This window comes from Gadus morhua, chromosome 1 (assembly GCF_902167405.1).
Source record: "Gadus morhua chromosome 1, gadMor3.0, whole genome shotgun sequence".
Lineage (NCBI taxonomy): Eukaryota > Metazoa > Chordata > Actinopteri > Gadiformes > Gadidae > Gadus > Gadus morhua.
Genome location: NC_044048.1, coordinates 6461978 through 6483450, shown reverse-complemented (window position 1 = coordinate 6483450; position 21473 = coordinate 6461978). Strand labels below are relative to the sequence as shown.

General features: G+C 44.0%; 1 protein-coding gene across 5 annotated transcripts in view; it reads right to left on the bottom strand.

Annotated features, from left to right (window-relative positions):
- Nucleotides 1-4419: 4419 nt before the first annotated feature.
- The window catches only part of plagl2 (pleiomorphic adenoma gene-like 2), a 25495-nt gene continuing 8441 nt past the window's right edge, over nt 4420-21473 (bottom strand). For 2 of the 5 annotated variants that reach the window (XM_030362895.1, XM_030362912.1), the window contains exons 2-4: nt 11232-11412; nt 10621-11087; nt 4420-10266 (exon numbers count right to left, since the gene is read on the bottom strand). In XM_030362895.1, coding sequence (XP_030218755.1) covers nt 8790-10266; nt 10621-10958 — 1815 coding nt within the window. In that variant the 5' untranslated portion in view covers nt 10959-11087; nt 11232-11412 and the 3' untranslated portion in view covers nt 4420-8789. Of the gene's footprint in view, nt 10267-10565; nt 11088-11231; nt 11413-21473 lie in introns of those variants that run through there. The other 3 variants (XM_030362905.1, XM_030362921.1, XM_030362929.1) reach the window with 2 other exon arrangements.

Below are 21473 nucleotides of genomic sequence, written 5' to 3'. Positions count from 1 at the left end.
TCACATTTTTGTTGTATGTGTATATGGTGCAAAAAACTAGCTTTGTAGCAGTGCTTATACCTTGCAAACTATGCATATATGGACAGGGAAATGCCTACATTTGGCTGCTCGCACGGATCATAAACATTTATTCCAAACACCCTGTAAAATCCCAGTTTCTCCTCCCTTTGATAGTTATTGTGGTAAATGTGGTTATCAGACAGTGGAGGTTGACCTAAACATGTGGAATAGGATTATTCTGAGCTAGGCTGTTTCACTCATTCTAATCTCGTGATGCGTTTCTTCCTATCATGAATCAATAACTGCCAAGCTTTATCTTGCAACAAAGTCTTGCCCCTTCTGCAAACCACACACTGGCATTAAGCCAGACGATATACAATTATGAGGTTGAGTTGCAAAGCTCCTGACCGAAGAACAATATCTGATGGTACATACTGGCATTTATAGGAAAATCAGAACGTCTTCCAAACCATCCAGTTGGCACTAGTTACGCTTGGCTTTTGTTCTGGGTCGTGTCTAATCTAGGGAAGATGTTTAAGATGGCCCGCCGTATGCGTGTGAAAAGTGCCAGGCACTTTCTTTTGCATGACATTCCAAGAGTTTGTTTTGCAACCCATTATACAATCATGACACATTTTGACACTTCTGTAACATGTGTGTGAGAAAGTGCCAAACACTGCGCAATATATATATACGCATATATGTGCAAATAAATACATTTCTAAGGAAAAGGGATCAATGGCTGTTCTGATGAATGGTTGATTTACTCAATGCAGTTCTTACTCCATTCATTCAATATTCTCTATCACAAATTATTGTCACAAAACTATCCTTGAGGCTGATCCACTTTATTCTTTATTGTTATACTTTCTGAATGCATAACAACGTTGACTTTGAATTCATGAATAAACTACTTTCATTTAGTGTTCCCTGGGCCTTTTAATTGTGAAAACATAACCTAATTTGTTAGTGAACAAGCTTTACATTTAGTTTAATCGTATGTAACTCTGCGTTTCGTTTGCTTAAGCAAGCGTGTGCAAAGTAAAGTTTGTGTACCTGTATGTGACCTAAAAGAGGCGAATCGACTGAAGCTATAGAGTTGATAAGGATTACTTTCAGAGCATAATATAACAGCTTTGAAGACCACTGAGGGTCCCATGTCAACGCCAAATCCAGACTGAGGCCAAGTATTTACTTTGCATGCTTTGCTTTACGAAGATGTCTTAAGATTGCTGGTTTTGTCTTCAACTTGGAGATTTATGATTGAAACAGACTTAAAAGTGAATCTATTTTTTATATAATTCAAACACACTTTCCCTTATTTCTTCTGAGGTAAAGTTAATTTGAGATTTTTGTAAATGACTGCATGCATCCGATTATAACTGTAAACCAGCTTTAACATTTAATTGTTATTATTGTATGAATGTTGTAGACATTTTAATGTGTACATCTTTACAGAATCTTTTAATCAAGCTCTATTCATCTTCATCAGAATTATAATTTAATCTATTTGACATACAAATATTACATAACCTTCAAATAAACTACTTTGTGGTTTGGTCATACCTAATCTGGTAGTAGGTTAAGAGATATAAATGACACTTTCTCCACCAATAAAGTAGCTTCGTATCCCAGAAAGGCTTTTATAGAATAGTTTCTGTAAAGAAAAATCCATCTAATCTGTTTGGCTTCAGAGCTATGGGTTTCTGAGCGCTGCACAAATGGCTCCTCTATAGCCCGTTGACATGAGGAAACACCTGTCCCAAGGATACATCTGTCTAAGATGATCTCTTCACTGGCCTCCCCAAAAAGTCAATCAGGCGGCTGCAATAAATTCAAAAAGCTGCCAGAATTTTAACAAAAAAAACAAAAAAGAGAACACATCCCACCAATCCTCGGGTATTTGCATTGGCTTCAAGTCAGAATTGAGTTTAAAGTCCTCCTTATCATCAAGAAACTCAATGGCCTGGGGCCAAAATACATCTCAGATATGCTAATCTATTAAAAACTTAAGTCACTTAAGGCCAAAGTGTAACGGGGGGGTTAGGCAGAACCCAAGTTCACAGACAGACAGACGACAGTTGTAGAACAGTTTCAAGGATTTATTCTGGTACAGGATCGGGCAGGCAGAGAGCAATAAATCACCGCAGGTGGGCAGGGAATCGTCCGGTGGGTCAGCAGGCGAGGAGTCGGCAACGGGAGGGCAGAAGAGCAGATCGGGAGTCGGGAACTGGAGAGCAGTCAGACCGACAGGGACTCGACGTCGGGCGAGAAGTCAGGCAAGCGAAGGGTCGATAACAGTAAGTCAGGCAGGCGGATCAGGAGACGGGGACAGAGGAGCAGACAGACCGACAGGGACTGGACGGCAGGCAGGAGGTCAGACAGGCGAGGGTTCGTTAACAGGCAGAGTGGAGTAGACGAAGTCAATCGGGAGTTGCGGGAAAGCTCTGAATGAAACAAGAGACAATCTGGCAAGGACTAGGTGAAAGGAGAGGACTGTTATAGGTGGAGCACAGGTGAAGGTGGTTGGGTTAATTAGGGGAGATCAGGTTGGCAGGCAGGTGAATGGGATGGGCGGGCCATGACTATATATATATATATATATATATATATATATATATATATATATATATATATATATATATATATATATATATATTGCGGTTTCACAGAAAAATCTGCTTCGTGTGGACGGGGCCTAAGAACCAAACACCTGAACCAGACAATTAGGGAAACCCAAGAACCAAACCGGGGGGAAACACCTGAACCAGACCAGGCGAAAACACCTGTCTAAGAACCAGACCGTGAGGAAACGCCTGAACCAGACCGTGAGGAAACAGCTGTCTAAGGACCAGACTGTGAGGAAACACCTGTTTAAGAACCTGACCGTGAGGACACACTTGTCCAAGAACCAGACCATGAGGAAACACCTGTGTAAGGCCCCCTCCACACGGGCGAAAACGATCCATTTTCGTTTTATACGGTTCAGGAATATCTCCGTAAAGACGGATTCATTGCGAAAACCGCATCGAGCAAACGCAGTAGTACATATTCCAGGCGATAAGGGGCACTGCTTCTGCTACAGAACTCCAGCAAAAGAAAGAAGAATAGGCGCGCATGCGCATAAATCCTGCGCTCTGTTTACAAACATAGCATTCTGGTAGCGCTTCGTGGTGAATCGAAATAGATGTTGGGCCCGTCCACACGGGCGAAAACGATATTTTCCCCTACGTGTTCCTTTGATGCGTTTCAGGAATATCTCCGTAAAGACTCGTTGCGAGCTGCAGAAACGCTGTAGTAAATATTCAAGGCGCTGGTTCTCCACCAAAAAAAGTGGAGCCCATCAAGCCAGCCAGCTGTATACAAACTTTCAGTCGAGGAGGAGATTAAAACTTTTAAATTGAACAGAGATACTTTTGATGTAAAAAATAATACAAATAAAAAATTCAAGGCACCTCTAACGTCGCCCAGCTGGGGGGGCGGGGCGTTGACGTCATCGTTTGCGTTTCAGGCGGTCACACGAATCCTGATTATGCGGTTTCACCAAAAAATCTGCTCCGTGTGGACGGGGCATAAGAACCAAACTTGGACGAAACACCTGTCTAAGAACCAGACTTTGAGGAAACATCTGCCTAAGAACCGTTTTGGGGTGGGGATATCTGCATACACTCAGTATGTTGCAAACAGAAATACTTTTTTAGAAAACCTATGTCTTTAAATTGTGATTTGAAAAGTCCTCCTCTTTAATAACATATTAAAATCTTCCTGTTTCTCTGTTACCACACTTCCCTTGTACTTTCCTTTTTTGTTTAAACCAATAGTATGCACACATAAACAAAGATATTGCCATAGGTGCTCAGCTGTTTATACCTGTGTAACTAGAGGAGTTTAGAGCCTTTCATACAGGGCTATTAGATACTTTAGTAAACATCATTCCATATCTATTTCCCTGACCCTTTAAGTAACTCTCTAAGGGAGTTCCAAAGAACTGAGCCAATCCTTCTATCGGTTAAGTTCTGGTTGACGTGTTTGTATGTGTGTGACCTTGATTAAGTTCCATAATCTATTAGGTCAGTTATTGAAACGTGCATGTCGGCTAACTGGTCTGATTCATTTCAGATACCACGATTATGGATATTGTGGTTAAGTCATTTAGGCCATGACATAACCCAGTAGTCAGATAGTGTTTATAGCTCTTTTGGATGCAGGCCTGCAGTTTGAGAATCTCTCACTGAGCTCAACAGATGATAACCACATCTAACAGAAGCCGCAATGGTGAGTTAAATCATTCTGTTATTGTATTAAAACTTTCATACAACCAGCTATCTGGCCTTATGTTTATTATCTGGCTATACATTTATATATAGCCAGTCTCTACAAAAAATGCTATTGTAATGCAGTTTTTATAACACAAGCAAATTATTAAACCACTGGTTTGTCTTTTAATCATTTCCACATAACACATGACAAGTCAAAGAAACATCGTACTGTATAATACGTCAATAGTTCTGTTGTGTTCATCATCTCTTTGGATCAACCAATACACAAACATTGCAGCAACTGATTGCATGTGAGATATGTAATTAAAAAAAGCATTTTTTTTTCTCTCCTTTCTTTCACCCAAAGTATATCATTTATATAATTCTCCCTGTAGTTGATAAGCTCCATGCTATATAAAATAGTGTAAGTGAAAAAGGATGTAAAGATTCAATTTTCCATTCTTTCGCCTTTTTGCAAAGCTGGCTGTAAAAGTAAAAATAAAACAAGCTATGTCGCTAAAACGAGATACACAAAGAGTTCGGAATGCAAGACTTACTTTAAGCTAGAAATATATACCACTACATGTGGATGTTGTCTGTATCAGACGGCATCCAGTTCTTCACTAAAAGCAAAAAAATGATTAATAAAATCCAATCTGGTCATTTTTTCTGTCAGTCTTAATACCATAATGAATAAATTCCCTTAGAAATATGTATGTTCTGCACCTTCTAGACAACAAGGGGAGGGGAAGATAAGTGCATCCCTAGCAGGTACAGACGAGGTAATGGAGCTATAGCCAGGCCTGGGAGCAGTAGTAGGAGTCAGGGGGAGATCCACCTCAATGGTCAAACGGAGCTCCGTTGTATGAAGACAGCCAGTACCTAAATAACTCTGTCAACCTGGATGATCTTTGTTGTTTGCCGGAAAACCACAGTTTAAAGAATAATCTAAGAACTTGTGAAGGCTGTGGCTCTCCGGCTGGTTCCTTCCTCTGTCTCAAATGTTTCACTTCTTCAATACTAGATTTCATCATTACGCCCTTACTCTGTGGTTACTTGAGCCACAATGATCACATGACACCAAATCAAAGTAGCACAGTTGTAGAAATACCGATTTAAAAAACTTTCCAAGCATCTGTTGGATATAGTCATTGGTTGGATTTTGGCCATTCCTCATCTAGAGAAAGGCAGACAACTCTCTGAGCAGTGCAAGAAATAAGTGCCATGTTTTGGGGTTGCCCCCTGACTCCCGAGTTAGGGGTGGGCGGGTTGGGGACATTGACGCTGGCTGAGAGTTGACAAAAATAACTACTGTGTAGTTGTTCAAGTTCGGCCTCAGGGTCCTGGCTATATCATTTTAAAAGAACTATTTTCCAAGGACAAAAATAAAAGTTGGTAACACCCCTAGAAAAAAATGGTTTGAAAGGTTGGGGCTCATATGTAGAGGGATATTAGTGGATATAAATCTAAAAAAATACTGTTATTTATTTTGAGGAGAAAATACATAAAGTTGGATCAAATCTAAACATCAAACTGATGGAACATACATATACAGGATCAATACACACAATACATAAACATAGAAGCAGAACATTTTAAAGAAAAAAAATACTCTTTTTTTTTTAAGGTTGAAAGTGCTAGATTCAGATTAGCTCACATAAACCCAGGGAGGACAACACAATACCTGCCAATCGCTTTTTAGTTGTTTTTTTTACAAAGAAATAGAGATAATAAATGTTTATTTTGAATGCTTCAGTTTTGTCTGAAGCCAGAAATTGAAATTCAGAAGAAATTAATTGTAAATCGATAATTACAACTTTGGTAATTTAGAAGAAATATCTTGATCAGTTGATATCCAAATGTATTTCCACGGGAAGACCAATAAGTGTAAAACAAGTGTAATTTCGCTATTTCAATATAATGATATAGCATAATATTGTATTGATATGGATATAGAATGTCATACACTTGGTAAATACTACAGAAATACAAATATACGTTTCTAATAGAATATATTATCCTCAATGGTAATGCGTGTTTCCTGACACTGAGCCATTCATGGAGATTGTTTCCTACAGTCATAGCAAAGTGTCTTCTGAAAAGCAATTGGTGTGCAAAAGTGTTGTTTCTTCTCCCCAGGTTTTGGTGAGAAAAAAATGTTAACAAATAAATGAGGTGATGTGTTGCGTTGTTTTTCTCGAGGTCCTGTTTTTTTTACAAACAGAAGATAATATATCATATGACAACAAACAAAATAGGACAACAGCCAATACTGCCAGCCACTCCTGTCATGTGTTCCCAGCACTTTGAATGTCAAAGCATAAACACGCTTCTCTTACTAGATATCCCTGGCATTGATCTGACCCTGCTCCTTTGAATCAGAGAAGCAGCTGAGAGGAAACAGGGGTATCAGAGCAGTGGGCGTGTGAAACAACAAAATATGTCAATCTGTGCACCTTCGTATCTCACTGCACATCACATCATGTGTCCAGACGGGCTAGTGGTCGACAGTTGATTCAGCATCTGGAGCTCAAAGCAGCAGTTCAATTTATTGTTGATGTTCTGTATTTTTTTATCGTCCTTAATTTGCTGGTCTTCATTCGTCATATAAGGGCGGGCGATACGTCTGGGCATAAAAACGGATGCCTACAATGAACACAAGTATTTTGATGTGATGACAATGTTAGACAGCTTGTTTGAAAGGTCAGGCTGCCATGGTTGAATGCAGTCTTTGGACGTTGAAACTGTAAATGCTCGGGTTCTGCTGGCTGGGCTACACACTGAGGATATGAGGGGAGACGTCTGGTACACGGTAAGAGCATCTTTTTAAAATCAAGCTGAAACTTTGGGTTCAAGTTCTTTTTTTTGCAGGCTAAAGGTTGTCAATTCTAAAAATATAAGACTCTGTTACCTCCCATGGTTGTGGAAAAAAAGATTTCATGGCAGGCAATTTACGTTTTTCAACTGAAACTATGCTTATATAACTGCCGAAACACAGGTCATTCCTAGTGAATTGTATGGAAGAAAAACCTTATTAATCTAGCTGTAAGCCTCCTAGAACTCAGCCTTCTAAAGGTGTTTGGACCCAAAGTCCGTGATGATACTCTCCTTCCTCAAGCAGGGAAAGAGTGAGGGAAGATTGATATGACAGGGTAAAAGCTAATACTTCATCAATTGAATTATTAAAAACACCATCACTTAGTTTCTACACGCCTACTTAAAATAAACTCGACTGAGATAAAAAGCAACTATATATTTTGTTGTTGTTGAGATTTTGTACACTCCAATAACATTCTTAAACATAATTTCAATAACAGTTTTCTTGTTTTTGCCATTCACATATGTCAGGGTTTTCCGTTTCCATGGTCCATCTCTAAAAAACCAACGTGCAGCTAATTGCTATTCCTCCCTATCTATTTCAGATCTATGGTACCTGACGCTGCTTGTTCAGGGGGACCCATTCTATCACCACAATCTACATTTGAAATGGCCATGGATCCATTTTCCAAAAGGTGGTTGATTTGTGGGGTGAGATGTGAAGGGGGAGATTTTAGAATCAGATTCACAGGAAGTGAAGTGCCTTCTGTTAAAAAAAGTGCTTCTCTTTAGGAACAACATGATCTAGAATAACATCCATTTTGAACGGCCACAGAAATCTTTTAGTTACCATTCATTTGTGTGTTACTGTTTTTGTTTGTTGATTTTTAAGCGAATGTAGTCTATGTGTGTGTATGTAACAGCAAAATATCAATTACTATTAAACAATGGTTACTTCAAAAGGAAAGGTAATATTATTATCATTATTATTATTGTTGTTATTATTATCATATTTCTGGAGAGCGCTTCCTTTTGGTTTTGCTTTGCGGCTAGAGCCCAGCGGGTGGGGGTTCGATCTGTATCTCTTCCCCACCCTCCTGCTGACAGGAGCAGCTCCAGAAGGCCTGAAGACTGAAGAACATTCTAGGATGATCACACATTTGGAAAAGCAAAAGTAAAAAAATTATAATTCAACCGAAATATCCACTTCAAACTATTTTTTTTTTCTGGGTCACAACAAGACAGGATTATCTTAACTAAAGTTGATCTTTTGCAATTTTATGTTATATCAAATATTATTACTTTGGGAGTATGCAGTACCACACATAGGCCGACTCCTCCTGTCCTCTAAACTAGCGAATAAGGAGGGATGAGTTTAAGGGGAAAAATGTATGGAAGGAAATGGGTTAAAATATCATTATAGCTAAATAAAGAAAAGGTATATAAAGAAAGCCCAAATATAAGCTGCTTCAACTGATTTTCTCACCTCTTACTTTCTTCAAGTAAAAAAAGGGTTTAGCCTCCTCCGAGGCCCAATCAAAAGCTTTAGTGTGCTCTCATCAAGGCTTCTAGGTGTTCAGTCAGTATTTATTTTTGTAATTTAACCATTCAAATTCTTCAGCCTTTTTCATGATCAAACCCTTTGTGATGGAGCACAGCCTTGAGGATCCACGCTGAGCGTAGCCCGGGCTGTACTGGAGGCTCCCTGGCCCCTCACTGGAAGGCCTGGTGGAAGCGAGGCAGGGTGGTGGCGCTGAGGCTGGAGCTGAACGCTGCTGGCAGGGGGTGCAGGGTTCCGAGTCCCAGCCCCCCCATGGAGCTGTCCTGAGGTTGCAGTTGCAAAGAGGTAATTGGCACCGTGGCGACCGCTGCCGTCGTCATGGCGTGAGGATCAGTGGCGTGCAGGGATGAGGAAGAAGAGGAGGAAGAGCAGGAGGACGAGGAGGGAGCCACAGATGAGGTGTAGCCCATCACCAGGCCTCCCGTGCTCATGGGGGCGCTGTAAGGGGGGAGGTTGAGGGGCAGGAAGCCCAGCAGGTGTGAGAAGTCCATGTTAGCAGCACACAGAGACTCTGCGATCACCGTGGGGCTCTTGGACAGAAGGGCCTCCCCGCCGCACAGCTCGTCCCCCAGTCCCGAGCTGGCCTCCAGGCCGTCCTTGGTGGGCGAGGCAGCGCTGTGGTCGTCTGAAGAGTGCAGCGGCCCGGGCAGCCCGCTCTGCAGGTCCATGAGGAAGCTCTCCATCTCCACCTTCAAGGGCTTGTCCAGCAGGTATGAGGTAGATCCCAGCTGGTACTTCAGAGCAGGCTGGGTGTGGGACAGCTGCTGTGAGGGGAGGGGCTGGTGGTGGTGGTGGTGGGAGGGCAGCGGAGGTGAGTGGTGGTGGTGGTGGTGGTGGTGATGGTGGTGGTGGTGGAGGGGGTGGTGGGGGGGCTCCATGTGACAGCCCATGCCCATCGCAGCAGACAGGGAGCCGGGCATCAGGGACGGGTGAGGGTGACCCACCCCGGGATTGGCCATCGCCTGCAGGTGATGGGGGTTGTACATGCCCATGGGGAAGGGAGTGCCACTGGGGAAGGGCTTCCCCATCATGGGGTCTTTATTGGGACCCATCCCACACATCATAGGGCTGAGCTCCTCCTTGATGGAGCAGGGCGGTGACCCGGAGCTCAGCAGGCCCAGCATGTCTGGGGGCTCCGTCTTGATCCGGAGCAGCTCCTGCGAGTGGCTCTTCTTCACGTGCCGCGTCAGGTGGTCCTTGCGGCCGAAGCGCTGGGCACAGTACTGGCACAGGAAGTCCTTGCGGCCCGTGTGCACCACCATGTGCCGGCGCACGTCCTTGCGGGTGTAGAAGCGGCGGTCGCAATGGTCGCACGGGTGCTTCTTCTCCTTGGCGCCGCCGGACGACTTCCCCGAGTGGCTCTTGAGGTGCTCCAGCAGCACTGGCGTGCTCTCGTAGCCCTGCAGGCACACCTTGCAGGTCAGGTCCCCGGCGGTGGCCGAGTGCAGGGCCACGTGGCGCTTGTAGCCCAGCTTGGTGTTGTAGTGCTTGCCGCACTCCTCGCACTTGAAGGCCTCTTTGTTGGGGTCGTGGGTCTGCAGGTGGTTCTTCAGGTGGTCTTTGCGGTGGAACATCTTCTCACAGAACGAGCACTGGTGGGTCTTCTGTGGCGAGTGTGTGGCCATATGCCTGGAAGGTGGGATACAGAGACAGAGAGATGACACTATGGTGTGATGAGATTCATAGTATTCTAAATAATGTGTTTTCATTGTTTGCTGTACGATTTCTATGAAGTCTGTGAAGAATCTTTTTTTTTTATACAAACATAAAAAGTTATCAGGTTAATTATTCTAAGGTAAATTATTATTATTTTTTCAAGCCAAACCAAAGACTACAGTAGAGTATTGTGGCCGTACTAGAAAATAATTGAGGCTTCATATCCAAACAAAATGATCATGTCATGTTATTTTCTGGCTGGGCCCCAATACCTCATTCTGTAGGAGTGGTTAATGTGTACGGGCCACGGTGAAGACTTCGGGGTACCTGAACAGTTTGTATTTGGAACTGAAGGCCTTGGGACAGTGTGGCTGGGAGCAGTGGAAGGCCTTCTCCACTGTGTGGCTAAAGGCGTGCAAATGAAGCTTCTCCTGTGATCCGAACAGAGCACCGCACACCAGACACTCACTACCGCCGGCGGGCCCTCCTAGCACTGCCTCTCTCTCCACCTGCCTCTTTCCCCTCTCCGCCTCAAAGCCCCGCTCTCTCACTCTCTCTGGCTCCCTCTCCGACCTCCCAAACAGCCTGGCCGTGCTCCTTCTCTCCCGCTCCTCCGTGGTCAGTGTGGTGATATGGTGTGAGGCATCGGTGGCAGCAGCTGCCATGGCAGCACTAGAGTGCCGTTGCCATGGGAACCCGGCCGTGGCTCCGCTGTCTTCCAGGCTCAGTGTGGGTCGCTGACGCTTTGCCCCAGTGAGACACACTGCCGTTAGTCACAGGAAGTGCTGAAGTTCCTGGAGGGGAGCGGGTTGGGAGTATAAAGGTAAAGAAAGAAGCTAAAGTGTTTCCTGTATGAATAAGGATTAGATCTGTATTTTCATTACTTTTCCATTGCAATTGCACAACACTTCTATGCATTTATGTTGAGGAAAACGTACCTTCTCGTCCAATGTCTACTCTTCTAACGTCTCCAAGCGGCCTCCTTTCGCCTCTCACTCTCTCCTCCACTCCCTCCTCCTTCTCTTCCCTCTTGTGGCTCTCTCTGTCCAGCCTCCTCACCCTGGCCCGACAGCTATGGCTGGGGGTGAGTAGGAAATACTGCCCTGCATATTTAATGTCCTAAGGGCAACAAGGACATGTGGGTAAAGAAATATCCTTCAAAATGGGGAATCATTTCAATGGACCAATAGACACGCTACAGCAGTGTACTCAAGAGCAGTCTTGACTGGAATCACAATGTCCCATTAAGAAAACCTTGTACAGAGGCACACTTTACTTTCGTCACTAGGGGGCGCTAAATAACAACTATGGCAATCAACACGGAGAATAAAAGTTGGTCAAAAGCTATCAATCTGTCAGCCATCATCTGACATAAATTATTTTAAACTGTCTCTTAGTTTTGAATGAAGATTGGCTCATCCCTGAGGCAGTGGCAAGATTTGCAAAAAAAGTGGGCCTTCTTGTGTGAGCACAAGTTAGTACATGTTAGCTAACTGAAAAACAGTCCTGTATTCCACAAACCCTGAAACACATGCACACACACACACACACACACACACACACAGCCTGGAATCTTTTTTTACTTATTTACCCTCGATGACCAACGCAACTCCCTCCTAGCTAACCCAGCAGCCAGAGGTGGTGACCCGCTCCTAGCTAACCCAGCAGCCAGAGGTGGTGACCCGCTCCTAGCTAACCCAGCAGCCAGAGGTGACCCGCTCCTAGCTAACCCAGCAGCCAGAGGTGGTGACCCGCTCCTAGCTAACCCAGCAGCCAGAGGTGGTGACCCGCTCCTAGCTAACCCAGCAGCCAGAGGTGGTGACCCACTCCTAGCTAACCCAGCAGCCAGAGGTGGTGACCCGCTCCTAGCTAACCCAGCAGCCAGAGGTGGTGACCCGCTCCTAGCTAACCCAGCAGCCAGAGGTGGTGACCCGCTCCTAGCTAACCCAGCAGCCAAACCAAGGTGGGCGACCACGCCCTCCTTATTGTCATATGGACACACACGCACACACACACACACACACACACACACACACACACACACACACACACACACACACACACACAGTCCAAACTCACTCATAATTTTGTTACCACATGGACAGACATGTCTTCCATGTCTTTGCTTTCGTACCAGAAGGTGTTGCTGTCGCGGAGGCAGCTATCTGATCCAGTGTATTTATTTGTGTGTATCTGCTTGTTAACTGTATTAATGACGGTTTTAATGAATGTTTAAACATATTCACGTCACATTCACTTTAAACATATCCACTCACTTAAGGGTGCTTCTATGCCATCACAACTGTGTGTGTGTGTGCCTGTGTGTGTGTGTTGATGTTGGTGCCTAAGAGGAGGTGACAGCTGTGGCAATGTGCAGTGGTTCATCACACAGCAGGGTGAGTGCAAGAGGGTGACACCCAGTCCATTGAGCCACCTCAGGGAGCCCGTCTCTATTGTACAGCCTACCCACATCGAACATTCCTGGCCCACTGCCGCATCCCCCACACCCGCCCTACATCATGCTACATACAGAGCACATGCATTTGGTTAGCCGCTCTCGCTTGTGCCTGTGTTTAAAATGCCTCAATATTCACGTGCACACATGCACGCACAAACACACACTCCCAAAGGGTGGTCTCTCATGAGACCCCATGAGCAACATGATCAAGTGTCTTTCACTTGTTCATGTGTTGTTTCCATTAAAAAAAACACCATGTGAGTGAGAACTTATACAATGACATTATGTTACTAAAAGATGACAACATGTTAATAATTGTAATCATATAAAAAAAAATATTTTCCGTTGATAATCGAGTATAGAGCTTGCCCATGAATGCCCAGAGCAATGTAACAGCACAAATGGGTTCCATGTTATTGGCTAGGGGCAGTGTGAACGCTTCCAAATCTGCATTTTTTAACCACTAGTGTTGCTCAAAATAGCGCCAAACCTCTGCATTAGCATGACTAGGGTCCCTACACATAAAACGAAGCAACAACAACTTAGGTAGAGTACCGGGAGTTCATTAAAAAAGGGTTTTCCTTACAGGTAGGGCCATGTTGCCAGGAAGTCCTCACAACTCAATTAGTGGCTACCATAAATAATATAATAGATACTTAACAATCTCCCCTCTTGATACTTTTGGCACCTCTATTATATTGTTTACGGTAGCCGGTAATCGACTTGTATGACTTCCTGGAAACATGGACCTACCTGTAAGGCACAGACTTGGAAAACAGTCTTTTTTTTTAACTCCCGGTACGCTAACTAAATTGTTCATGCTTTGTTTTATGTGTAGAGACCGTAGTCATGCTACTGCAGAGGTTTGTCGCTATTTTGAGCAATATTAGTGGTTAAATTATGCAGATTTCAAGCGTTCACCCTGCCCCTAGCCAATAACATGGAAGCCATTTGGGCTGTTAAATTGCTCTGGGCATTCGCGGGCAAGCTCTATACTCTTTTATGAACGAACAAAGTGTCTGGAGGACTTATTTTATGGGTCTTCATGCAGAAAAAGACCCTGGGTTCAATTTTCGCAGGATTACACTTGAACATCGTCCTTATGGAATCTCATAATTCCAATTATATTGGAATTATGGAATTATTATAGAGAGCTCACTATTCAAAATATGTTAGCATTGGCAACATCCTTTATTTCAAACAACTACAAAATACAGACGATGATGAAAGTGTCCGACAGGCGGGTTAATTTGAGGGAACTAGGGCTGAACGATTCATCGTATTCAAACGCAATGTAGTAGAAAGCGATTTTTAAAATGAAAAAGAACACTATTTTATTTGTGTTTGTTTTGTTCGTTTATAAGTGTTTGTTTTAATGTTACAAAATCTTACCAATCATAGGGTCAGAATCAGAAACTCTCAAACAACATAATTTTTTTTTTTTTACAATTCAATAGTTAAATAAAGATGTTATAATATCAATTCATGCATCAATCATCTCAGAACATAGGCTTGGCCTAAAGGAAAGAGCAGTTTATACGTTGACTGCCTCCAATGTTGTGTTGATCATACTATAGAACGATTTATTGCTTCTTTAGTGAATAATACAGAACATAAGGAACTTTATAAAGAAAAATCGCATACAAAATCGCAATCGCAATAGTGGTCGGAATAATCGCAATTGGATTATTTCCCCAAATCGTTCAGCCCTAGAGGGAACTACTGCGTTCTACACAGGGCTGGGAGATAGAAGCTGCTTCCCCTTCATCAACAATTGGTGTGGGGCAGCATTGAACCGCCACTCCACGACCGCCTGTGAGTCTTTGGTTTCTGTCCTAGGATGAAAGAGCTTCCACATTCCTTTCCTCAAAGGTCAGGGGTCATCCCCTGCACTGCACTGCCTGCCTGCCGCATGCCACAGCTCCTGCATGCTGAGTGACTGGTATCAACCCCCCCCCTCCCCTCAGCCATACAGAGCAGGGTTTCAGCGGTCTACATGCTACAGACATGGCGGTGGGCTGGGGGGGGTGGTATGCTACGCTAAAATGGGCTAAGCTAGGTGGCCGAGTCCGCCTGTGAACTCCAACAAGGCCCTGGGAAGGGGAAAAAAAGATGTGGGTGTCAACTCAAATATAGCTAAATATAGAAAATGAGTTCACTCTGCCAAGTGGAGGTGACAACAGGAACACTAAGGGGCAGTTGGAGTGGGAGTCGGAGGAGAACAAAAACATACACACAGCACAACAGCACCGGGACACGGGAAAGTCCACTACAGGGTTAAAGCTTAGCATTTGAAGTACAATGTTGCAGAGCAATTAACTCTGCAACTTTTACCAATTGAATTAACTAAGCAGATAATATAATATACAATAGAAATATGCAGCAGTGGTAGGAGGTAGGTTTTAAGACCCAAGTGACCAGCAGGTAGAGGGGGATGGAAAACAGCAAAGGAGAAGACCAAAGAGAGAGAATAGAGAGGAGGGGGTCGGTGGAGAGACGCAGAGAAAGAGAGGAGGAGGATAATAGGATGAAGGGGAAAAGGAGGGAAAAAACAGTAGTCCCTCATCCCGGTGGGGTCCGTGGGCAGATCAAGTGACTCCAGAATGGGAGGTGGGGGGCTGATAGGTCATGCTTTACTAACCACAATGACCTGCTCTGACAGGTGGGGGGGGGGGGGGGGGGGGGGGGGGGGGGGGGGGCACCAACCTCAGATTGAATCAATTCACAAGAGGGATTCCTCTTCATTTGAAAGACAAAGAAAAACAAATGTGGACGACACTCCATTGATAAATTAACCAACGGACCATCAGCATAGAGATAATGGATTAGTACGTGAAATAATAATTTGTATGTATAAATAACAAACCTAACAAAATAATAACGGCTCCAGACCATCCAAACGGTATTTATAATGAAGGTTCATCCCCAAAGCTATTTGATTTCAAGATGTCACATATCTTTCCCGCTTAGCCCCGCCCCCCCGCCCCCCCCACAAAGCCGGTTTCGGTTCCTCTCTCTGTGTTCTGTGGACCAGGGTAAAGCCTTAAGGTTCAACAGATGGAGGCAGGGGGGAGAGGAGGGGGGGTGTAATAGATGAAGGAGGCAGAAGATGAGAAGCCCTCTCCCTTTACGCACCCTTCCATCCCCAAGCCCTAACCTCTCTACCTCTCCTCTCCGACCGTTGGAGCAGGTCGAGTCTGTCGCTTACGCAAGGGCTGGGTTGGGCTGTGGCTGAAGGCACCCGGTACCCCTGCCAAGGGCTAAAAATAGCTCAAGTTGTGGCTGGGGGGGGGGGGGGGGGGTGGATGTGGACTGAGGCAGACTCAATACCTTGACTGCCACAGCCATCTCAACCAAAGGAAACGGCTGATACAATGAAGGACTCCAACGGAGGATCGGGAGATCATTGATGATTGAAGCTGCTCTCAGCGGCATGGCATCAGTACAAATCATCCAGGCAGGCAAATGACCAGCGCTGACATACATGGGACTAGGTGGGCACGGGAACACTTTGGGCCACACGGACACACACAACATAGACGTATAGATACTGAATACTGGACCTGACTTCGACACACTGACGTAAGTTTGGCCTGTTTTAAGGTTAATGGGCTCTTTCTGAAAACAAGAATACGCATATACATCTTGAATAACTATATCTAAAACATAGATTGATCATTTATATAATGTAAATAAGTAAAATTTGATGATTGAGGGTCTATCTGACTATCAGGGAGGCTCTGTGGCCGTTTGAGTGGTTTATAAGAGGTTGACAGTAGGACTCCTACTTCTTCATATTAGTTATGTCCTTGTCTTTTGACGAACAACGGCATTTTGGACTATCAGTAGGCGTGCCTTCACCTGCTTCCCCTTACAAACAAGGCCGGTTGAAGCATTTAGCATGTTTTCTATAGTTGTTATGATCTTATGGTCATGACCATGTGTGGATGACGTGATCTGGAGGTGTTGTGAGGCCCTTTAATTAGGTCAGGTTCAACCGCACACACACACACACATACAAACCCTTTCTGAAGCTTTTTGGTTTATTGATTTCTTTACATCTTTGACCTAAAATACATGTTTAAGGACTGGCAGCGATTTTCTCTTCAGCGGACCACTCTTACAAGGCCACTAACATTCCTTTCTGTTATTCTCTCCCACCGCTTGAGGAAGCAGCAGCAGCGCTCCTCATTATATCCATTCTACTGTGTGTACCGACGAGTATCGACCAGGAGGTACAACCACCGAGCAACATCACCTGGCACGCAGCAGACGACCGGCCCAAGCGCCGCCCCGTTACTTTCGAACTTTCCAAAAACTTGAATTGTCCAATGCTATTCTCTCACCGTGCCATTTCAAACAGCCCAGGAATCAGGCTCATTATCAGCCTCTTCCTCTGAATCCACTACTCTTCGGCCTCCTTCTTCCTCCCTTCTCCACTGGTGAACACAGTTGAAGAACGCCAGAGGAGGCAGTTATCCAAATAAGCATTCTCCATTGGGCAAAGTATGGATGACTGCATTCGAGTGGTCTGTGTTTGTGTGTATGTTTGTGTGTGTGTGTGTGTGTTTGTGCGTCCACTAGGTGTACCATTCAGGATTTTTTTTGTGTACACCTCGTGGATTTCTACACAGACGTACACAGGCAAGAATGTGGACACACAGCTGCAACATTTTTTTGCGTGTTGGGTTTGTGCGAGTGTGTGTGTGTGTGTGATGTGTGGGTGTCCGTGAGTTGTGTGTTTGCGAGTGTGTATATGTGTCCTGTGTGTGTGTGTGTGCGTGTGTGCAAATATATGTGTCGTGTGTGTGTGTGTGTGTGTACATGTGTCGAGAGAGTGTGTGTGTATATGTGTCGTGTGTTGTGGTTGGTGTGTCTGGTGTCTTGTGTCGTCTGTGTGTGTGTGTGTGTGTGTGTGTGTGTGTGTGTGTGTGTGTGTGTGTGACCGAGAGCATGTGCATGTGTGCAGAGGTGAGTCTGGGGAAGCCCTTCTGGCCGGGAGTCCTGCGCGTGACACAGAGCTCCACAGCAGTCTGTGAATTGGGCAAATGGCCAATGCACCATGCCTTCTCTCATCTCGCTCTATGCCTCTCATTCTATCTCTTTTGCTCTCTCTCTCTCCCGCTCATCAAGTTAAAAGGCAGTAAAAACCAGTAATTAACCATTCATTATCATTAGTAAGAGCAGCATTGATTAAAATCAACTCAGAGACAATTAACAGTTAACATTGGTCCAATAATAATTGAATAATGGTCAATGTATGATAACCATACAAGAAGTTAACTGTTAATTAACTGTAAGTTAATGCTTAGTTAACGCTATATAAAATAATGTTAATGCAAATGATTGTTCCCTTATTAACTGTTGGCTGACCGCCAAGTGTGTGCATATATATTTATTTAAGGGTGTGTATAATGTACGGGTTCAAGCCCACAGCAGCCCCCCCCCACCATTACACACGCACACATGCAGACCCCCCCCCCCCCCCCCCCCCCCCCCTAATTCAGACAGGGTCAGCAACCAACAATCTCTAACGGTGACCACGTCAGCTCGCCTTAAAACAACAATCATTGTTCCGCTGCCTTTGTTTACAGAAATCTGCAGGTTTCCAATCGACCCGCTACTATTTTTTCTTTTTGACTTCAGGGCAAATCGCCTGACGCTTATAGACAGAAGGGCATCGTGGTCATGTAGCGCACAACAAGAGAAAAGGGGGAGTCTCAAAAGCTAGAGTTGTAAAAATAACATTCTTGCATAAACAGGGTCTTGAAAATGGGCAGTGGGCAGCTTGCATTCCTCGAATTTCGTGAAACTTGATCTCCTTCTGAATGGGAGGAAGCGAGCTTGTGGAATATATGACAGCCAAGCGACAACCAAACACAAAGGAGAGAAGAAGGGAAAGGAGGGGTTAGAGAAAGATGCGGCGAGAGATAATAGAGAGACACACGGAGAGGCAGGACAGAGAAAAGAAAAACACAAAGTGAGGGGACAGATGAATATTCATCCACTGGTTGGATTAAAAGGAGCCTTTTACATTCCATACCATGAAATTCTTCTACTGATGTGTTATCGATATCAACTATGAGTGCATTCAAATGATATCATTGTTTTACGTCACATCAAACTCCTACCTAACCTGCACACACATAACTTTAAATGAGGGCTAAAAAGCCTTGGCTTACACATCAGGCATCGGACAAAGCGCTCAGCCTTTGGCCAGCGAAGCTCAACCCCGTTCAGAGACTCTGTTCTCTGAGCTCACCTTGGCAACCCTGGAGCTGACACCTACTGAGCTACGGACACATCAAGCACTTTTAGATGACTAATTCATGTTTATTTTTGGCTAAGCTCTTTTTCCTCAGATTAGAAAAAAATATTTTCATTACTAACATGATATTTATTTTGCAAACGTTTTTTCCAAATCAAATTGAAATGGCATGCTTTTCTTTGACCCCGTGTTTAATTTATATTGCTGTATTCTGAATTATTTGACTAGACTGCCTCTGGGGACAGTAGTATAGGAGCGATGTATAGATAGTAGGCATGGACAGAAATGCCAATCCCAAGAATACTCATGATCAACTGTATCGAACAATGGTAATTGTTATCAACATGCTTACGCCATAATTAAAACCACAAATATATCAGAGCAAACAGTACATTACAGATGTAGTAACTCCTCTATTGATAATAATGAATATACATTGAGATGACTTAACAAGAAGTAAAGTAAGAACAAAGAGGGAAGGGAAAAGGTGAATTAGACTAAGAAAGAGGCAGAGCGCTAGAGAGCAGAGCAGAGTCTCTGCACAGCGTTCAGGAGTTATCCATTAACACGTTGAACACAGTGCTCTCCCTCCTCCTTTCTTCAGGCCCTACAGATACAAACACACTCATTTCAATGACTGGAATGCCAAAGGGTGGTCTTCCACCTCACTGCCTCACTAACACCTTGAATAAGTGTTTGCATGCGAGCGTGCACGTGAGCTTGCGTGCATATGTGCATGGATGTGTGTGGTTGTGTGTGCAGAGTTTTGTTTCTATGTGCTGAGTCTACATTATGTGCATATATATTTATATACTGTATATATAGTTTATATACCTACACATATATGTATATATATATATTTTTTTACAGTATGTATTTGTACATATATATATATATTAGGGATGTTCAAGTTAGCGCAATAATAACGTGTTCACGCAATCATTCTTCAATTTGATTAATAAAAATGTACACATTAACGCACATTATTTTTCTTTTCTTTTTTACTGTGATTTGAAAGGTTTTGCCCACAGTATGTCAGCATTCATATTTATATATATGTATATATACATATATATATACACACACATATATATCTATACATATATATATATATATATATATATATATATATATATATATATATATATATATATATATATATATATATATATATATATATATATATATATGTGTGTGTGTGTGTGTGTTTGTGTGTGTGTTTGTGTGTGTGTTCTATGTGTGTGTCTGGGTGCAGGGGGGCGGTCTGAGGTAAGGAACTCGGTGAGAAGCCTTTCTCCGGGTTTAGGTTTCAGATGGAGAGTAAAATAGTTAACAGATTGCTGAGTGCTCAGACCAGACTTCCTTCCCTAATAGCCGTCCTCAGTCTGCTGCTCCCTCCTCAGCCTCTGTCAGCCTGCTCCTCTCAGCCAAAGCCAACTACCTCTACCGCCTACTACCCCTACCAGCCTGCTACGCACACATCCACTCCGCAGGCAGCGGAACACAACGGCGTAGCGTCAAAGCAACAAATAAGAAAAGCAAAAACGTTGCAAAAATGTCATTAATAAAATGGATGTGAATCCCGGTGGCCTTGCTGCCATCTAGCTGAAGCTGAGGGGAGATCGGGTCTTAGTTCAGAGATGGACCACTCCTAACATAACCCAAAACCAGCACATCACAGCTGCGAGTACTACGTCCGCTCTGACCCAATACTTTGGATCTTGAAATGAAATAGAAATGCTAGGCAGGGAAATGAGAAACACGTCTACATAATGGTGAGTTAATTTGTGGAAACATTTCATGCCCCTTTCAAGAGGAATAATGTGTGTATGCCAGGGGTTGCAGTTCATCCTATTTCTGAAGCACTCATTTCATTCTTCTGCCTTCAGAATTCTTTGAATAACTTTATTTTTTTTTCTCCACTTGTCGTTCTGCCACCCACTGATCAGTGTGTACGGTCAGAGGGAGAGCGAGGAAGCTTTACACACACACACACACACACACACACACACAGAAAATACAAAAACACACACACAACATTACATAAAAAAAAACACTCGCACATGTGAGCAGGGAGCACGCGTGCAAAGTCACTTACGGGCAAAATGAGAGCATTCAGCCCGACGAGCGGAGGGAGAGGGGGACTGACGCCACAGGATTGGCTTTGGCTAACACTGGGGTAAGGGGGGAGGGAGGGGAGGGAGGATGAGGAATGGGGAGTACGAGCGGCGTCAGTCACGTGACAGAGTCCAGCAGAGAGTGTTATAATAGCCCCCCCCCCCCCTCCCCTCCCTCCCCCGCCCCCAATCCCCTCTCTCGGAGCTGGGAGGCAGGGACTGGATGTGAACCAAATCCCTCTCTACCACACACAGGCTGACCATTGTTGGTCCATTCACTGGACTCCATCTCGGGGCACTTTATCATTCAATCAGGACAGCTTTCACACCGCACACT